The 20,849-nt window shown below is 38.0% G+C and overlaps 1 protein-coding gene across 2 annotated transcripts in view; it reads left to right on the top strand.

Moving 5' to 3' along the window:
* Positions 1–20,849, top strand: part of LOC108275152 (Kv channel-interacting protein 1) — a 62,194-nt gene that overhangs the window by 38,758 nt on the left and 2,587 nt on the right. Inside the window, exons 1-7 of one of the 2 annotated variants that reach the window (XM_017485769.3) lie at positions 6,872–7,053; positions 15,646–15,770; positions 17,107–17,176; positions 17,288–17,358; positions 19,338–19,445; positions 19,560–19,664; positions 19,773–19,835. In XM_017485769.3, coding sequence (XP_017341258.1) covers positions 6,996–7,053; positions 15,646–15,770; positions 17,107–17,176; positions 17,288–17,358; positions 19,338–19,445; positions 19,560–19,664; positions 19,773–19,835 — 600 coding nt within the window. In that variant the 5' untranslated portion in view covers positions 6,872–6,995. Of the gene's footprint in view, positions 1–6,871; positions 7,054–15,645; positions 15,771–17,106; positions 17,177–17,287; positions 17,359–19,337; positions 19,446–19,559; positions 19,665–19,772; positions 19,836–20,849 lie in introns of those variants that run through there. The other variant, XM_017485767.3, reaches the window with a different exon arrangement.

Raw genomic sequence — 20,849 nt, 5'->3', positions numbered from 1 at the left:
GCTTCACATCCATCCATCTTTGTGGCTGTTTATTTCTATATACTGTACTCAGTTTCCTGAAGGTATTAAAGTCAGCATCATTTAAAAATCTCAGTTGAATGCTATTGATGATCTTTTCCAGCTTTACAATACCTTTAGTTGCAATTCTAGGCCTTTATTTTCTGTATTGCAGCCAAATCCACTGTCAGTCCAGGAGCCACCACAAATCCACAGTCCAACCCATTCCTGATTTTACCTCTCACCTGCTCACCTGCTGTTGAACTCACCTGTTTCTTGATGACCCTCATTTACTTCTGTGTATTTATACCAGTTCATACAGCACTAGTCTTTGAGCGTTCTTCCACTCTTAATTTCAACTTAATTGTCCTGAAGTGCTCTGTTTCATTCCTGGCTGTTGATTTTGGCTTATTAATAGCCAATTTGCCTACATGCTTCTGTGCCACCTTATGATATTCTGCTTCAGACTTTTTGTACTTTTTAATCATAAGATCATTCCTGAAGCAGTATAAAAAAGTGTGGTTACCAATTGTGAAGAGTTGACTAATATTCTCTGTGATCAATATTCTAATAATAGCTTGCTTTACAATATTATTAGAGTAGATTTTCTTAGAACCATTTTCTATTAGTTGGAATACAACTGTCCCATTGGTGTTAAGATTATTGAAACAATTATGTCTCCAATATTGGAGTGTTGGGTGCATTTATTAATCGGAGTGTGTTTATATCTTGGAGTTTAGTTGCTTTGCATTTAGTCTGTTTCAAAATGACTTAACTCACCTTAAAGAGCTTCACTATGAGCTTCCCCTATGTCCTGAACATACACTTGTAGCACACGATTAGGAGTATGTTGAGTCAGTACCAAATTTTTCCAAACAGTTAGCACAACAGTGCTCTATGTGAACCAGATGGTAAATATAGATTTTATTGTTTTCACTCATTTTCTACTACTGAAATACTGTATAGCTAAATTTGCAAAAGTTTATGTGCTTTCTGTCACATCTAATTGTATTAAAGATAAAAACCAATAGGCTTTATATTTATATAGCATTCTGCAGAGGTGTGTGTGTGTGTGTGTGTGTGTGTGTGTGTGTGTGTGTGTGTGAAAAGTTCAGAAAAAGTGAACATCATACGGCCTTCTATGGATCATGAAGATATCGTGTACTACTTGCTGCACAATTCAATGATGTTGTTGGGTGTTTCTTGTGAATAATTGATCTGTATGTTGCTCTTGCTGTAAGTGTCTCCATCTATCTGCTGTTATATCTTACTGATGAGCTCTGTTCAGTGTAGTATCACCTTGCCACATTCACCACAGTCAATGTGAAACACAGAGACATAGCAAGGTGAAACAGTGGGGGATAGAGACAGAGAGGTATGACTGTAGGGAAGATTACCAAAAAAAAAAAGATTGCAAAATTTTAAAAATGGAAACTCTTACCCAGGAGGGATTAACAGCAGCAAAATTAATCAAGGGTATGACTCACACCAAAACAAGTTCCATTTATTCTTTCCCTTGCTCTGATTGTGGAAAAAAATATTGAGATCATAGCTTTCTTTTTTCCTATCATTCATCTTGGCAGTGCTGCTTGTAAATAAGACTATAACTGTTTCACTGCTCCACACACATCTCCTCTGTCTCTTGATTGCTTCTAGTTTCTATCACTCCATTCTCAATTTTGGGGCCTTGGGACACTTTTGATTTAAGTATTGGCTGCTCTACGGTCTGTGATAAGACTCTGAATCAGCTATTTGTAATGGAGGTGAAGGTGAAAGTCCAACAGGCAGGATTGATGTCTGTGTATGTCTCAGGGGGAATTACTGGGTCCTGTTTACAGACAGCACATTTTCTAGTGTTAGAATAAAATCTGAATTAGGCTAGATGGGCCAGACATACATTCTTCCTTTCATCATCCATCATTCATTCATCATTAGTACAAGCCCAATTCCAAAAAAGTTGGGACATGGTGTAAAATGTAAATAAAAACAGAATGCAGTGATTTACAAATCTCATAAACCCATATGTTATTCACAATAGATGATAGAAAATATATAAAATGTTTAAACTGAGGAAGTGTACAATTTAAGGTAATTTTGAATTTGATGGCCTCAACACGTCTCAAAAAAGTTGGGATGGGGCAACAAGAGGCTGGAAATGTAAGTGCTATTAAAAAGAAACAGCTGGAGGTTAATTGGTAACAGGTCAGTAACATGATTGGGTATAAAAAAGAGTATCTTAGAGAGACAGAATCTTTCAGAAGTAAAGATGGGCAGAGGTTCACCAATCTGCGAAAAACTGCGTCTTCAATTCTGGAACAATTTCAGAATAATGTCCCTCGACGTAAAATCGCAAAGACTATGAATATCTCATCATCTACAGTACATAATATCATCAAAAGATTCAGAGAATCTGGAGAAATCTCTGTGCTCAAGGGACACGGGTGAAAATCAATACTGCATACCCGTGATCTTCAGGCCCTCAGGTGGCACTGCATTAAAAACAGGATTCTGTAATGGAAATCACTGCATGGGCTCAGAAACACCTCCAGAACTCATTGTCTGTGAACACAGTTCACCGTGCCATCCACAAATGCTGGGTACAGCTCTATCATGCAAAGAAGAAGCCATATGTGAACATGATCCCGAAGCGCTGACATCTTCTCTGTGCCAAAGCTCATTTAAAGTGGACTGCGGCAAAGTGGAAAACTATTCTGTGGTCAGACGAATCGAAATGTGAAATTCTTTTTGGAAACTATGAACGCTGCGTCCTCGAAACTTAAGAGGACTAAAGAGGAGAGGGACCATCCAGCTTTTTATCAACCATCAGTTCAAAAGCCTGCATCTCTGATAGTATGGGGTGCATTAGTGCCTATGGAATGGGCAGCTTGCACATCTGGAAAGGCACCATCAATGCAGAAAGGTATATACAGGCTTTAGGGCAGTATAATCTTCCATCCAGATTCCATCCCATCTGTACTTCTGAGAGACTTTGCCTCTCTAAGAGACTCTTTTTTTATTCCCAATCATGTTACTGACCTGCTGCAAATTAACCAAATTAGTTACAAGTTGTTCCTCCAGCTGTTTCTTTTTAGTAAAACTTACTTTTCCAGCCTTTTGTTGCCCCTGTCCCAACTTTTTTGAGACCTGTTGTGGCCATGAAATTCAAAATACCTTAGTTTTTTCTTAAAATGGTACATTTACTCAGTTTAAACATATGATATGTGTTATATCTTCTATTGTGAATAACATATGGGTTTATGAGATTTGCAAATCATTGTATTCTGTTTTCATTTACATTTTACACATTGTCCCAACTATTTTGCAATTGTGGTTGCACTGTGCTTTATCCTGGTCATGGCTGCAATAGATATGGAGCCTATCCCAGGATCAAGAATTCACCCTGGATGGGACACAGGGGGATGACTTACAAAAATAAATCAATTGTTGTATAGAATACAGTGTAAGACATAAAATTAAACAACATCCTAAATTCAAATTCCATGAGAGTTTCAGCGTAGTGAAACCTCCCAGTTCAGCTCAGGGGAACATCTCAAACACTCATTCCCCATCTGAAAGAAATGTCTCTTTTTCTCTCAGCTGAGTCAGATTGCCAGAGGAGTGTGCAGGAATGGAAAGATTCATAGCAAGCAGAAGCAGAGTGGTAGAAGCAGTACATCATGGCTAAGCAATTTCAGAGCCAGAGAGGACATTATCTGCTGAAGATCTCATGTAGTAAGAGATCAGAGTTCCCTGAGGTAGATCTCGTATCAGATGTACTGAATTGAGGACATGTTTAAAACGAACATGCATTGTAAAGCTCTGTCTGATTTATGAATCATCTAACGATAAACTGAAACGTTTATTGTGTGTTTTAATCAGCTACACCATAAAATATATCAACCTGAAAGGTGTACTTATAAATTTTTTAGCTGCACTCAATGAAGCAAGCTCACTCACACATGTGAAATGATGCTCTTCAATGCGCTAGTTTAATATATTACCATGTAGTGACGTGTATGATTGTGCACGGTATTGACAGGAAATGACTGAAAGTGCTCTGTTTTAATTCATTTGAGGACTTAATCTACAGGAACACTCAAAGCAGTAAATCAACAGTACACAACATTTCCCCATCTCAGATTTAATCAATCATCCTGCTTTTTTAAATTTGGCAGTATGAGGCTAATATGGCTAGCAACACGCTGTTAAAGTATAAAAATAGACTATTGATGTCAAAAAGCTAAAAACAGTAGCAGCAGTCAACTTTCTCTCTCAACACAACACTCTCGCTACTTGAGAGTCATTAACATTAGCCTCTATTTATTTCAAGGGGATTTGCTCACTGACGCATTATCCACGAGGAGGTACGCGTCCTGGGGACTTACTTCCTAGAAACATAATTCCAGCTGATGACTTGATCATTTGGCTCCCCATGCTAGAAATACCATGCCAACAATGCTCACAGAACCATCTTCAAATGTATTTCTAATGCATGTGTTCACGTAAAAGCCATGAGACAAAGAAAAACTATACTGATTTTTTTTTTAAATAAATAAATAAATAAAAAGATCACTGGCGTAAGATGGGGAAAGATTGCATCATCAGAAAATGATACTAATTGTGAATGTACCTTACCAACACAATGGATTTCATACTTTTTGACTATTAAGGCTAGCCAGGGACACCTGAACAGTCAAACCCTGTCCCAGGGTCATATTACATTACTGACATTCCAAAAAAATAACTGCTGCCTAAAAGTCTGATTTGTACATTATAAGTGATTTGGATGTTAATATAGTTCCAATTTCATTTGCATATTTAATTCACTACAGATTTATTTTGCTTGCACATATATACAAAGATAACCTGCTAGCTCTGAGCTTTCATTAATTGTTAGCTACATTAGTCTCATTAAACAAATTTGGATGACTGACTGATTTGTGTGGAGGTCTGGGAAAACCTGTAGGATGTAAATGTAGCTCAAAACAAAAAAGAATTGAAGAAAAAAAAAAAAAAGGATTTGGCCAAAATGGGTTTTTTCTGCCTAAAACATACTTAGATGCCTCTACTTTAAGAAAACATACATGCATTTCAGCAAAATTATGTAGAAATGGTTTTATTTACTTTCTAATCTTGCCTATGCTATTGATGGGAGATTGTGGATTCCTGACGATGCGGCAGCCATCCATGGCTGGGAGTCAAGACAGCAAAATTGGCTGTATGAGGGGGGGCCAATAGTATATGTTTGTGAACTCATGTATGTGGATAAACTTTCCTCCGAATGTATTATGCTGCTCTGTGACACAGTGTGATCAACAATTCAAAAAGATGTGGCTGACTAGCTTTATATGTCTCAGAGAAAGCACATGTCCCACCCTCCCAAGTTGGGAGCTAGCTATTGGGTAGGAAATGGCATGTAACCAAATTGGGGAGAAAAATGCTGTAGGAACAAAAACTTTGCATATACTTTCCTGCAGAGATCATGTTGGGTATAGGAGCCAGTTTAACACATATGGCTGTAAAAACAGATAGTCTACTGTACCTAAAATGTTTTAATTGCTAGCTTGCTACCTAAGTGTGCTTTCCTTCTTCTTTGATAAGTTGTTAGTTACATGCCCTAGCCAAGTGGATGTAAGCCTAATATATTCAGTTTGACAATGTTAAAGGGGTTATACTGGTATAAATACCAGCTGTCAAATTATCTGCAATGCAAATTGCCGTTACATACACGAGAGATGGAGGTGGGCAAAATGTTTAAATGCTCATTTTGAAATTTTACAGGAAATTGAGCTAACAGAGCAAATCAGTCTGAATTAATCAGCAATCATTTTGTCCATGATAAAAGAGCGGACAAAGTGATGCTGAGTGGCTAGCATGTTTTCCTCACATCTCCAGGGTTGGGGGTTTGAATCCTGCCTCCACCCTGTATGCGTGGAGTTTGCATTTTCTCCGGTTTCTTCCCCTTGTCCAAAGACATGTGTTCTAGGCTGATTGGCATGTCCAAATTGTCTCTAGAGTGTGAATGGGTGAGAGATTGTGCCCTGCGATGGGTTGGCACTGTGTCCAGGGTGCCCCCCGCCTTGTACCCCGAGTTGTACCTCCAGGCTCCCTGCGACCCTGTGTAGGATAAGCAGTATGGAAAAATGGATGGATAAATCAATAAATAGAAGTTGCTGTATTGGTATCTTACATTGGAGTTTAAATACAGTATCCTCCCAGATTTTAAAATTCTGGAACTTTACATGGGCTTGAGAGATATATGGAGATATATTGTAGAAAATGTAAAAAAAAAATTCAATAAATATTGTCAAACTAAAGACAAATTTCTGACTTGTCTGATTTGATTAATATTCCAATGCAAGGCGCATTACATGGAACTACTGAGGGAATGTAATTTTCCATTCTGCCTGTTTTTAATTTATTTTTCTTTTCTTTTTTAAAAAAATCTTAAATGGAATATAAAACCTTGAACAATTGCACACACTTGCTAAAACATGTCTTTTTTCCCCCTTTTCTCACGCTCTTGCCTCTTATGCCTTTTTTCTTATGCCTTAGGTATTAGAAGTTGTAGGCTCCTTATATGTATTCTGATATTAGTGTGTGTGGCAAGTTTGGCATGCTTATATAAGCTGCGAGTGTGTATGATGAAGTGGCTCTCTGATCCTGATTCACACTGCATGACGCCAGCACTCAACAAGAAGTAAAGCGAGAGAGAGAACGAGGGAGAGAGAGCGAGGGAGCGAGAGAGAGAGAGAGAGAGAGAGAGAGAGAGAGAGAGAGAGAGAGAGAGAGAGAGAGAGAGGGAGGGAGGGAGGGAGGGGAGACTGAAGGGACTGAAGGGAGGGGTGCAAAGAAGTGGGGAGCAAAGTGAGGAAGAGAAACGGCAAGCAGGGGGAAGAAAGGATGAGGGAAAGACCGAGAGAAGGACAGAGTAAGTGAGTGAAGCACATGTGACGGAGTGACATCCACTCAGACACGCTTGTTTCCACGGCGACAACATGGGAGCAGTGGTTGGCACGCTGACCATGCAGACCAAACAGAGGCGACCATCCAAAGGTAGGGTAGGCACACACACACACACACAAAACAGCAGTGTCCCACACTCATGAAACTGCTTTTAGATTACTATCTACAAAATCATGAACATACAAGAGCATGCATACACAGAGAACATGGAAAAGGACTGACATACACACACACACACACACACACACACAAAAGTATGCACATTAACACTACCTTTAGTCTACTATCCTTATAGGACATATAAAACCATGCACAGACTTAGAAACAAAGAAAAGAACCAACACACACACACACACACTGTTTTCTTTCTTTTCATACTTATGCAACAAGTAGATTTCTATAAGCGTCAGTATCTATAATCTGCCATGTGCTGAATCTACAGCCATCAGTCTTGCACACCCACCCACAGAAACACACACTTCTCAACAGCACGGCATGAAACTGTCTTTCCTTCATATTGTATGTGTGTGTGTATGTGTGTGTATGTGCGTGCATGTGTATTATTGTATAATCTCCGAAGTGCACATGCTTTTTTATCACTCTACTCACATGCTCTCTTCCTGCTTGATACCTCAGAAGAGCAGTTGTCATGGCAACATGGATATGGCACTGTTTGGGTGTACGCGCACATATGTTCGTGTGTGTGTGTGTGTGTGTGTGTGAGAGAGAGAGAGAGAGAGAGAGAGAGAGTGTCTGTGTGTGTGTGTGTGTGTGTGTGTGTGTGTGTGTGTGTGTGTGTGTGTGTGTGTGTTGTTGTTGTCAGGGATCTGGACTGTTGTGTTGAAAAATGTAGATGAAAAATCAATTAGAATTTTCTATGCAGTCAGACACACACACACACACACACACACACACACACACACACACACACATACACACATTCATAGATGTAGAGAGAGAACAAAAAAAATGCAAAATCTGAGATGGGAAAAATCAACTGTTGATCTCTTTATTCTAATCTTCTTATTATTCCTCTTCTCTCTCTCTCTCTCTCTCTCTCTCTCTCTCTCTCTCTCTCTCTCTCTCTCTCTCTCGCTCAATGTATACAGTATCACTCACTATCTATGGACTATCTCTGTGTGAAGCCTGTATTACATGGATGAAAAAAATAGCTAAAGCCGTTACACACACGTATACAGTATATTCTCACCAACACAGTTTTTCACCCTGCTATCTATTAAGGCTAGACTGAGAATGAGACATGTGTTAGTCATGGCAGTTGGTGTTAAAGAGTGGGTGTTTATGTTTGAGCTTATGCTCTTCTGCCTAGTTTCACACAGGCAGATCAGGAAAAACATGCAGGAACTTCCATATGGAAAGAAAACAGCTTCATACAAGCATAAGAATGAAGACTCTGAAGACTAACATGCAGTGAGACATTCTGTGCATACGTATACAAACTACTTAATAATAAACTAATTTATTTAATTACTTCATTTTATGTTGACTACTTCATTAGTTAATTCTCATGCTATTTTTTCAATATTAAATATCTTAATGTGTCATATGTGTATATGAATATACAAATTAAATAAACAGGGCCTACATTTACATACTGCAACCTGATTGGCTCATACTGTATATTTTATGTTATGGAACACACACACACACATATTCAGACTGTATTTTTCTGGCATGCATGATGTTTACATTAACCATTGTAGTACATGATGTAATGTAGAACAAATCCCATAGAGAAATCCCACATATTTTTTGTATTTCCAATTTCCATTGCTCACCAACATCTTACCAATGATTGACTAACAAATGACACATCCCTCATCCTTTACTGTGCCATTCGTCTGACAAACAATTTTGTCTTCAGAACAAATTAGGGCCAACTTATTCATTCCCGAGTCTTTACAATTTCCAGAAATTTAAATCTTGTCAATAATGTTTGAAAACAGCCACCTCAAATCGTGTCAGTACATTGTAGGATAAATAATTCAGCAACACTTTACAATAACACTACATGAATGATCATGCACTAATACCTGAATTACTACTTACTTAAATATGAACGAATGATGAGGTAAGGCATGTACTAATCATGAACTAATTAAGAGTTAACCTTAACTATGCTGTGAGTCTTATGACCTCATGCATGAGTAATGATGACCTTAAGTACATGTTAGTGCATGTTAATCCATTAATTAACACATAAGGCTAACCTACATAGAACACTGGTTTTAAACGTTAATATTTAATACGTCTGCTAAAACCCTTGTGGGCAAAGGATCAGTGCCCCGGGCCTGATCCATCCAGAGCACGTACTAGTACTACAGTGGGATTTGATTTTTAAATTATTAATTATTATTAAAAAAACATTTTAAATAAAGTTTAGGACTTTTAACTTTTATTTATTTATTTATTTATTATTTTGTAAACAAACATTCAGGTTCAAGTACTCATAAGGTCTCTTATATACACTATATACACACTACCAGGTCACTATATATATACACACTATATGTACACTACCAGGTCACTATATATACATACATACAAAATATATTTTCTGATAAGAAACGTTTTTACTTAAAATTGAATTCTTTTCCCAAACTAGTAGTTTTCACTTTGAACGTAAGAGAAGCAGTGAGAAGTTTGATATTCATATTCATTATTATTCTAAAATACTCTAAAAGTACAGAACACTTGACTGGTGGTGTATATATCACTTTATTCTCTGGAATAAATCTATACTTTGGAAAATGGTTTGCAGTAATACATGCAGAGCTTCAAACTGATTGAGTAGTTGGCATGTTGGCGAGACGGCACTCATCTATCACTCATCTAATTAGCACATGTTACTGCCTGTGTGTTATCAACAAGTCCTGCTGAAACTGAGAAGCTGGCCTTTGGCTAATTACACTTGATGTCATCTTTGTCTGTAAGACTAGCTAGTCATTTCTGATGAAATCATGAGGTATTATTGTGAAAAAAAACTTGCCTATAGCTATAGGAAGATGAAAGCAGTGATGTGGTCAAGGGGAAAATAATGGTCTTGTGTTTGAGTGAAGTCAGCACACTGTGATGGATGTGGCCAGTTTGCAGGGCTTTGGGTTTTTTTCTGTTCTTTTTTTTTTGCTGCTGTGTGCCACTTTGAGCTATGTTATGGTGTTTTTGATTTGTGTGTGTGTCTCTGTGTGTGTGTGTGTGTGTGTGTGTGTGTGTGTGTGTGTGTGTGTGTGTTATCTGGTTGTTGCATAAAGTTTTGAGGTTTGTCAATTGCTTCAGGCTTGTTAATATAATTTTCCTGCATCTTTTGTTCATTAGTGAAGAAAAAATATGTGTGTGTGGTTTTGTGTGCATGTGTGTTCATGGTCGATCCAGCAGTGGCTTTTTCTCTGGTGAATATTTCACATCTTCAATCAACACCCACTCTCTGCCTCCAGCTACTTAATCTCCCTCGCTCTTTTTCTTTTTCACTCTCCCAGTTCTTCTTCTGTCATTCTCTTGCCACTGTCTTCCATACCCCCCGCCCCCTTTTTTTTGTCTTTATATTACCTTTGGGCTAAAATTCCTTTTAAACAATCTCTCTTTTCCCCTCTTTCAACCTTTCCAGTTCTATCTTTTCCATTCTTCCTCCTCACTCGTTCTTGCACTCTCAGAGCCTGAGTTGGTTTTTGTGAAAGTGCTTATTAAGTCTGTCTTTTAGGACAAACTTTATGGGACATTATGGGTTTTGTGTGTGTGTATGTGTGTGTGTGTGTGTGTGTGTGTGTGTGTGGGCGGCAAACAGCTCTTTGTTGTTGTAGTAATGTACTGTGTGTGTCTGTGTGTGTGTGTGTGAGTGTGTGTGTGTGTGTGTGTGTGCGCGCGCTGCTGTGCAATCACCAGCCTTATCTAACATGAGTCACGCAGGACTTTCTGTATGGGTAAGGAACGTGGTTGATGTCAGTGTGTGAAGTGTTTACGTCACTACTTAAACTCTGTGATATCAGCTTATTTGATATAAAAGATTCATTTTGATATAAAAGATCAAATTAAAATCAAATTATGACACTTAATCTTTGAGGCTTAAAAGTATCTTTTGAAGTTTCAGGATCACAAGCCACTTTGAAGTATTAGATGCAATCTGCTTAGAAAGAATAATCAAAATACAGGTTATTTCAATACTTTGAATATTAATGAACAAGTTGCATTAACGCATAAAGCATTTTGCTCCACCATCTGCTATACAATTACCATTTTCATATTTCATAAAAAGCAACTTAACTATAGATATGTAACATCTCTTAATTCATTTCCATTTTACTGGCTGTGTCCTAGGTTTCCAATAGCTACATATAATCAGTGTGTAGGGGATGATTCATTTCATATTTCTGCAAATGTATTTATTTTGAATTAATTTTCTCCCAGTTTAGGCATTGAGTTACTAAAGTTTAATGAGTAGGTAATTTGGAGCATTTCTACCTAAAGGTGGAAAAAACAGAACAATGTTTATACAAATAGATTCATTTTCCACCTGCAATGTGATTTACTAAGCCAGAAAGTCAATTTGCGACCGGCAATTCTGTTCGCAAATTAATACAGCCAAAGGGCATGCATTAAATTAGCAGAAAACCATTTCTAGCAGTTGAAGTCAAAATTATACCATTCATTAGGTTTTAATATGGAGTAAAATAATCAGAAACTTTTTCAAAATGTTGATGACTTATTGTCACAGTAAAACTGGTTTTAAATTAGTCAGCTCACATTTCTCTTCTTGTGTTGCCAACATTAACGTGCCTTTAACGTGTATGATTTCACTTGACACGAGGTCCCCTATTTGTTGTGTACAGAGGTGGAACTCACAATGAACCATGGTTATTACTGAAGTTAGCTATATAATAATAAGCCTAATTGATTGCTAACTGACGAGTGGTTTTTAATCTAAACTTCAATAACATAAATAAACACACACACACACACACACACACACACACACACACACACACACATATATATATATATATATACTGTAGGTTTTTACATTGAAAGGGGTCTCTGGATGCAAAAGCTTTGAGAACAGTACAAACAAAAAACATTTTATTCAGAAAATCGGTTTAGGTTTTCTCCTTTAGAGGTCATGTTCAGTTGAAAGGCTGTGTGAAGCAGCTGATCAATAAAACCCCATGTAACTGATTTCACTCTGCAGGCGTGATGTGGTCCAAATGGTAATTACGTCTCTGTGTGTGTGTGTGTGTGTGTGTGTGTGTGTGTGTGTGTGTGTGTGTGTGTTTAAATATAACAGTAGTGAATGTAATATGAATAAAATAGTAGCAAATGTTGAATGTATTCTTGAGAACATATTGTAGAGGCATTTGTTTGCGTCAAGTCTGTAGTGTGATGCATCGATTATGATAATTCAGATTATGCAAAGTAATCACTTGAGATGCAGGAAGTAATGCTGGGAAGAGAGAGAGAGAGAGAAAGAGAGAGAGAGAGAAAGAGAGAGAGAGAGAGAGAGAGAGAGAGAGAGAGATTGAGCTGGAAGGTGTGTATAAATAAGCCTCTTATTTTCTGAACTGTATGTGAAGGATTAATGTTATTATTGTATAATAACTAGCAACAGTGCTCAGAGAATTCGTTTAATAATGGAAATCATTTATGTTCTTCGGGACTTTGGATTCTCTCCAGGAAAAACAATAGGTTCCTTTTAAATGAATTTTTTCCATTTTATACATTTTATTTAATAAATGAAAGTCCTATTTATAAATACAACTTCCTTAATTGTGATTCAGCTAAATCAGCAAATCCGTCGTCTGGCTCGCTTATTTGATGAAACGTAAGCATGAAGGTCAAAGCAGGTTAAATCTTGGCTGGGAAAAGAGTGCTGCTGGGACTTTAAGGCCATGTGAGCTTAACATGGTGTATTAGGACAGATGTTCCCTCTTATTGTATTTTTTTTTTTTTCTAAGCAAAGCCGATTTCTATTGAGCAGACCCATACAGGTGATTTAACATGTGATTGTCAGTGGTGCTCACAGCTAATGTAGCTTTTTCTGGTTGGGACTGAACTTGGGTGGCAGCGGGTCTGTTTCTGCTTGGATGCACATTCCTGTTTGGGATTTTAAAAATAAGAAAAATGCGATGCTTTTATGAGAATCAAGTGTACTTGTGGCTGGTCCAGACTGCACTGCTATCATCTATCAGTACAGCAATTGACTAACACATTATTGTTCTGCCAGATTTTATTTATTCCTGCAGGGGAGCATCATCAGAAGTGTGTGACTATACAGCTTATGCGCAGCATTTACACGACAACGGTGTACTAAAAACGAAACATTTTTCCTTTGCGTTTTTGAAAAGTTTCGTGTACAGATGACAACTTTGTCAAAAACGATCCTCGTTCACACGGATCTGCGAAAATGACTAAAAACGCTGTATTATGCATGCCAGTCCACTAGTTGGCGATGTCACTTTGTACGCGCCTGTGCACATAAGCATTCACGTCAACGTGTCCGCCATATTGATCCGGGCAAGACTGTCCTATAAACAAATACAAGTAAACGGAGGAGCTGTGGTTTTTCTGGATAAAATACACAATAACGATTTCATTTCTCAGACGATTTCAATGGTTTATGATGTATGTGGAGTACAAACAAGTTCTGTCTCCAGTTACTTTGAAACTTGATAGTTTATAGAAAATTATTCATAGTCATAAGGAATTGTGAAAACTCACGCTTGTCATGTATAGATTCAGATTACGTTTCTTGGTTAATAAATGCAGAGAAGTCCCAAATGTAATAAAACGTAATGTGCATCTTTTAGCTTTTCTTGTGCTCCAGGTCAGAATTCTGTTAACAATGCTCGGTCATTTTTAAATACTGAAAAAATCAAAATAGTGCATAGCTTTAAGTACTAATAATTGACCATCATCATCCTTTATTAGCAATAAAAGAATACAGATATACTCCAAAACAGACTATTACAAAGATAATTATAAGGTTATATGGTTGAATACCCTTCGTCGGGTTAATAAAGTGATGTATGTAATAAACTAGCGTCTCCGCTGGTCGTAGTAGTGATGCAGTAAATCCACACTTTGATGGAAAAGTGTCAATAAACTAAACATCTTGAGCAGCAGAAACACAGTCCTGTAGCTTTGAATGTCTCGCACATACCCATAGACTGAACACGTTATACGCGTGCGCGTGACGTCGTCGTTTCCCCAAATTCTGGTTTTTGTACGTTTACACGGAGACGATAACGGCATCGTTTTCAAAAGACTGGCACTGTGAGACCCGTTTTCAAAAGTTCGCGTTTTCAGGCCCTGAAATGCCGTTGTCGTGTAAACGAACAGCTAAAACACATAAAAGTTCTCTGTTTTTAATTGAAAACGTTAGATAGAACAGTGGATTGTGGCAGCAGGGGCACGGCTGAACGTCAGCTGCAGATGGAGAGGAGAAGGGTTGAACCGGCAGGTAATGTGTTATCGTTCTCACCTGTGTGTTTTGTTTGTCTTTTATGGGGCTGTGGGTGTGTGTGTGAGAGAAAGAGATAGATATGGAGATGTGTGGAACTCAGAGTTTGTGTCTGCATGTGTGTGTCTGCTAGTGAATGCTGAAATGCTAATAAGTAGAGAGAGAGAGAGAGAGAGAGAGATGTGTGGAACTCAGTGTTTGTGCGTGCATGTGTGCGTCTGCTGGTGAATGCTGAACTGCTAATAAGCAAACGCAAAATACATTTAAATAAAGGGAGCACAAAGCTTTGCTAAGAGTCGTCTGTTTCCCGAGTTCTCCTCCTTCCCACCCATACATGCCAGGGTTTCACAGTGGCGCTGAGACCCGGGAGGGGGTACCAGGTGCTGTCATGGAGCTCTTTCCACTTAGTGAAATTATTAAGTTCCTCTCCAGCTTTCTCTCTCTCTCTGGTTCCCAGTCCACTGAAAGATAAACAAAACTCACATAAGTCAACATGCTGTGATCACACACAGGTGAGAATCATCACGCTTTACCTGCTGGTTTAACCCACCTCCTCTCCGTCTGCAGCTGATGCTTGGCCACGCCCCTGCTGCCACTTGGTCATTTAACTTTTTCATCCAAATGAATCTCCTCTATTAAACACTGTTGAACAATGTGTTACGTGTGTGTGTGTGTTCTGTATTGATCAAAAAGACACTAGTCTATTAGCTTGTATACAGAGTCAGCAGTCAGTCTTCCTTCAGGCACTGTGACATTACATGAGCAGCAGTTTATTAAGATCTCACAGGAAGCACAGATTAGCCCTGGCCCTTCAATCTGGGTAGTTGTTGTGTGATTGGGAATATTCAGCAAGCTGATACACACTCGGACAATTCAGGAGATTGTGAGTTCACTTCTCTCACTCCAGCGTGGGAAAAGAGGCAGGCATAAATCCACAGTATTGCTGTTAAAAGCAGAGCAGCTTTCATATGTGAGCACAGATAAGCCTCACTTATCTCATCTCATCCAATATTCAGCCCAGACTACCATACTCCAACCACGTTGTCTAGATGAGCACAGGCATAAAAAAAAATAACAGCAGGGAAGATATGCATAAGTTAAATTTACATCAATTATAATGTGTGTCCTTGTTCTCTCTCTTCTAATAACACATACACTTCATCTCTATGTTTTATCCCCCTCTCATTATGGTTATTGTCTGTCGCTATCTGTAGATATGGTGGATGATGATTTGGAGATAACAATGGTGTGTCATCGTCCAGAGGGTTTGGATAAGCTGGAAGCTCAGACCAACTTCAGCAAGAGAGAACTGCAAGAACTCTACAGGGGCTTTAAAAATGTACATACACACACCTATTGTACTTACAGTCAAATCACTGTTCATCAAAGTTGAACCTAAACTTCACTAAACCTAAACAGACTTCATCTAAATCCATAATGAACTTTTTCACATGATCTGTTGTTACCCGGATGAGGACGGGTTCCCTTCTGAGTCGGGTTCCTCTCAAGGTTTCTTCCTCTTAAAACATCTTAGGGAGTTTTTCCTTGCCACCGTCGCCACTCAGTGGCTTGCTCAGTTGGGATAAATTCACACCTTCAGTATCTGTATACCGTGTTGATATTTCTGTAAAGCTGCTTTGAGACAATGTCTATTGTAAAAAGCGCTATACAAATAAAATTGAATTGAATTGAATTAAACTTATTTTAATTATTAATAATTTTTTTTAATTGATCAATATTAATTTTTTTAAATCATTTAAATTTATTCATTTAATTTATATGCAATTTAGAAAAATAATGGACTTTTTGTGTTTACAGAAATGAATTAGATTTAATTCTGATTATTTGCGTTACAACATGATCTTGTTGACCGTGGAATATTTTTTATAGTAGAACAATAAATATCACCCACAACCTTTTCCCAAAACTAGTTCAATTTGGTGTAAAAAAAACAACAACAAAAAACACCCACAACGCTGGCAACTCTGGCTGGATTGCAGCTCAGTCACTGCAGCACTGGACACAGACTTAAACTCATCCTTGAGTTACACAGCACCAAATATTTTACTGTAATTAATTGGCTAGTCTTATTTGTCTTCATTCATGGATTTGTTTTGGATTGTATTCTTTGATTAATAAGTCACTGATACCAATAACATTATTAAAAAACGATTCATTAAATTCGTATGTGTCATTGAAATAGATAACCTGTTTAAACTGGACAGCGTGAAGCCTATCAGTCGAGTTTCACATTAATGAGTCTACTTATACATAGTAATTTTAGACAAACATATGAGCTCTTGTAGATTAGAAACGTTTTTTCCCCTGGATTTTCATGAACACCACATTTCTTGTATAAATGTTCTTGCAAATGATTTATGAATAATCACGTTTGTCTCATTTGATAAATGAGGCTCATTATTACTATATAATACATTTGACTAACCATCAATTCTGGCTTCTGTTGACATTTTTCTGTCCAAGAAATGAGCTGTGCACTCAGCCACAAGACACTTGCAGGTGTTAGAGTGGTCTAAATATTCCAAATCAGTCCTTTGATTTCAATTTCTTTGTAAATTTTTTAACTACTAATTTTACCAACCTCATTTAAACATGGCAGATTCTGTGTATTTCCTTTCTTTCTAGTTCATGATCTTTGCTTTCTTCTTTTTTAGGAATGTCCTTGTGGGGTTGTCAATGAAGAGACATTTATACAGATTTACTCAAAGTTCTTTCCTCAGGGGGGTAAGTCTATATGTGCATATGTGCATGCTAGAAAGTGAAATTTCATGTGCATGTTCATGTGTGTGTACTGTATGTGTGTTGTCCTAAAAGAGTCTCTGCTGTTTTCTATAGATGCCAGCACATATGCTCATTACCTGTTTAACGCCTTTGACTCTGGCCACACCGGCTCCATCAAGTTCAAGGTGATCCTCTCTTTCACTCTGTGTGCATCGCTCTCAGTCTCTCTCTCTCTCTCTCTCTCGCTCTCTCTCTCTCTCTCTCTCGCTCGCTCTCTCGCTCTCTCTCATCTCTTACTCAGTCTGTTACATCCTTTTAGTTGTTTCTCAGTGTGACTCACATCTATTTTCTCCTAACATCTATTTAATCTATTTTCATGCCAAGTTGGGCATATGGCAATTTTTTTCACATTATCATTCAGTTGGTATTTTCATGGTCAGTAATGAAAACGCTTGTGCTGAAGTGATGACCCTCTGTTTCTCAAATGTGAAGCTAAAACATCATTTCAAGACCCGAGAATTGATTAGAAGATACTGAGCCATAAAAATTTCTATAAAAAAATTGCCCAGTAAGCTCAAAGAAGGTACAACGTTTAAAATAATATTTTGGTGTAAACATCTCACATACATTCAATGGCATATCAAAAAGTTGCAAAAAAAAAAACCCCACAAAAAAACCCTTATAATTCCAAAGTTTTGATTTTCTTTTAAAAAAATCAAATAAATCAAAACCTTGATTGGCTTAAAATTTCTTACAATCAGGTTTTTGCTAATAGATGTAAATCGGACAGTTACAGATGGGATGCCAGGAAGTAGTCAAACTATACTATTTGACCAAAAGTAAGTACACCCACACTGTATGAGGTTCTTCCTCAAACTGTTGCCACAAAGTTGGAAGCACAAATTTGTATAGGATGTCACTGTATGCTGTAGCATATGAATTTCCCTTCACTGGAACTAAGAGCGCACGGTGGCTGAGTGGTTAGCACGTTTGCCTCACACCTCCTCTGGGTACTCCGGTTTCCTCCCCCAGTCCAAAGACATGTATAGTAGGCATGTCTAAAGTATCCGTAGTGTATGAATGGGTATGTATGTGAGTGTGCCCTGCGATGGACTGGCACCCTGTCCAGGGTGTACCCCGCCTTGTGCCCAATGCTCCCTGGGGGATAGGGTCCAGGTTCCCCTGTGACCCTGAAAAGGAGTAAGCAGTAGAAGATGGATGGATGGAACTAAGAGACCCAGACCTGTTCCAGCATGACTATGCCCCTGTACACAATGTGAGGTCCATGAAGACATGATTTGCCAAGGTTGGAGTGGAAGAACTTGAATAGGACACAGAGCACAGAGCTCTGACCTCATCTCCACTGAACACCTTTGGTATGAATTGGAACTGATGAATTGTGGCTAAATTATCTAATCCTCACAGCGACACTCCAGAAAGACTGGAAAGTCTTTCCAGAACGGTGGAGGTTATTATAACAGCAAAGAGAGGGATTAAAATCGGAAATGGGATGTTAAAAAAGGACATGTCCACAAACTTTTGACCATGAAGGCTAACAAATTTGAACAATGTGAGTGCATGAAAAGACAGCTTATGTAGGTTATGGTAGCTAAATATTTCTGCTAGAAAATAAATTAATATCTAAGTTAAATACATTAAAATCACACGGGATTGGCTATCACTTAACCCCTCAACTTCCGCACAGCTCTCGGGTCCGTGGTTTGATCCTGAGCTTGGATTATTGTCAATGTGGAGTTTTGCATGTTCTCTCCATATCTTCATGGGCATCTTCTGGGTTCTCTGGTTTTCTCCAAAGGTAGATTGGCTAATCTAAATTATCCCTAGGTGCGAATAAGTGTGTGAATATATGTGCATGGTGCCCTGCAATGGACTGGAGTCCCAGGTGTATTCCCACCTCATGCGCAGTGATCCAGAGCCACTGCATCCCTGACCAGGCTAAAGCAGTTGATGAATGAATGAATGAATGAATGAATTAACGTTAACATGCACCAATGGCATGATCTTAGGCCTTATTTTTACACTTGCATCATTTATCATTAAAATATAGAGCCCAATTTTTTTCAACAATGTGGGTCTCTTTCTCGCCACATTCTGCTGTTTCACAGTGTGATCTTTCCGTCTCTCTCTCACTGCTTGTATCCAGGACTTTGTTATCGCTCTGTCCGTCTTGTTAAGAGGTTCTACACAGGAGAAGTTGCAGTGGACTTTCAACCTGTACGACATTAACAGAGATGGGTACATTAACAAGAAGGTGTGTTTGTGTATGTGGGTGTGGGGTTGTTTCCACATATTGGATCATTATAACACCACCAGTGTATTCACATACATCTACTGCTGACCTGTTACTATGTGTTCCGCTGTACAGGAGATGATGGACATTGTGAGCGCTATCTATGACATGATGGGGAAATATACGTACCCTGCTATGAAGACAGACACTCCCAAACAGCACGTGGATGCTTTCTTTCAGGTGAGAAACTCTTTATAATTATTAGTCAAATTATGTAGAAGGTCTTCCTGTTTGTTAAACTGTATTAGTTCTCAGTTGTAGAATGGTCATTTTTGTTTTCCTCTGTAGAAAATGGACAAAAACAGAGATGGAGTCGTCACTCTTGATGAGTTCATTCTATCCTGTCAAGAGGTATCTACATCATACCTCTTACCTGTGACCACTTTTCTCTCCCTTTTCTTTGAATTTTTTTAATAATTGCTTGGATGCACTGCCCTCTAGTGGCAAACACAGCTCACTGTAACACAACAAATATCCACTATGCTGTTCAGGTTTTTTAAAAAAAAAACGGTTACTATTTTCGTTTAGGGAATCCTTTTTGCCATTAATAACTTTATCAGCTCAACTGAAGTTTCTTAGATGATTCCTTTGGAGAGCCCATGGATTGGTTCAACATACAGTGGCTATAATGGGCCCCTAATTTCTCCATCTGGGGATTAATAAAGTATTATCTTATCTTATCTATAAATAGCCTACACAATTCTTATTAATGTCAGACATTTTTCTATGTTCAATTTGACCTTGAGACCAACAAAATTTGTGATAAATCAAATGTTTTTGTAGGTTTTACATTTTTTGTGTAAATGGCTTTACATCGAAAAAATAACAGCAATTGCGGTAACATGGGTAGACAAGAGCACAACAAAGCCCAAATACATTTCTATCTAATTTAATTTCCTTTATTTAGCTCAACAAACAATGCTGGAAATGTGAATTACCTGTTATTACTAGCTTACTGATGCTGGCAATAAATGCATGTTAAAGCATGCATTTAGTCACAATTTTAGCATTACTGTAGCTAATGTATGTTCAAATGACATGTAACAAATTTTGTTCCTTTATTCACCAAGTTCAACTACATTTTAAAGCTCAAAGTTAAGTGCATTCATACTGAAAAAAATCTGCTCCATGCTACAAGTAGGAACTCAAACACTGGTGAAACCTCTTCTGAGTTGTAAGGGGAAATGCAAAATGAAGCATTTTCATTTTGAAAATGTTAAATAATATTACATCAAATGTTGCCTTAAATTACACAAAACAGCTATTTACTTATTTAGCTAATTTTATGCTGTTTGCTATTTACCGAACATACATGATATCAGCTAGCTATTGCTGTGCGGCTAAGCTAAGCATGGTAGCTGAGTG

Source organism: Ictalurus punctatus, chromosome 14 (genome assembly GCF_001660625.3).
Source record: "Ictalurus punctatus breed USDA103 chromosome 14, Coco_2.0, whole genome shotgun sequence".
Classification (NCBI taxonomy): domain Eukaryota; kingdom Metazoa; phylum Chordata; class Actinopteri; order Siluriformes; family Ictaluridae; genus Ictalurus; species Ictalurus punctatus.
The sequence above is the reverse complement of the archived record's forward strand: the minus strand, read 5'-3'. Positions and strand labels throughout refer to the sequence as shown.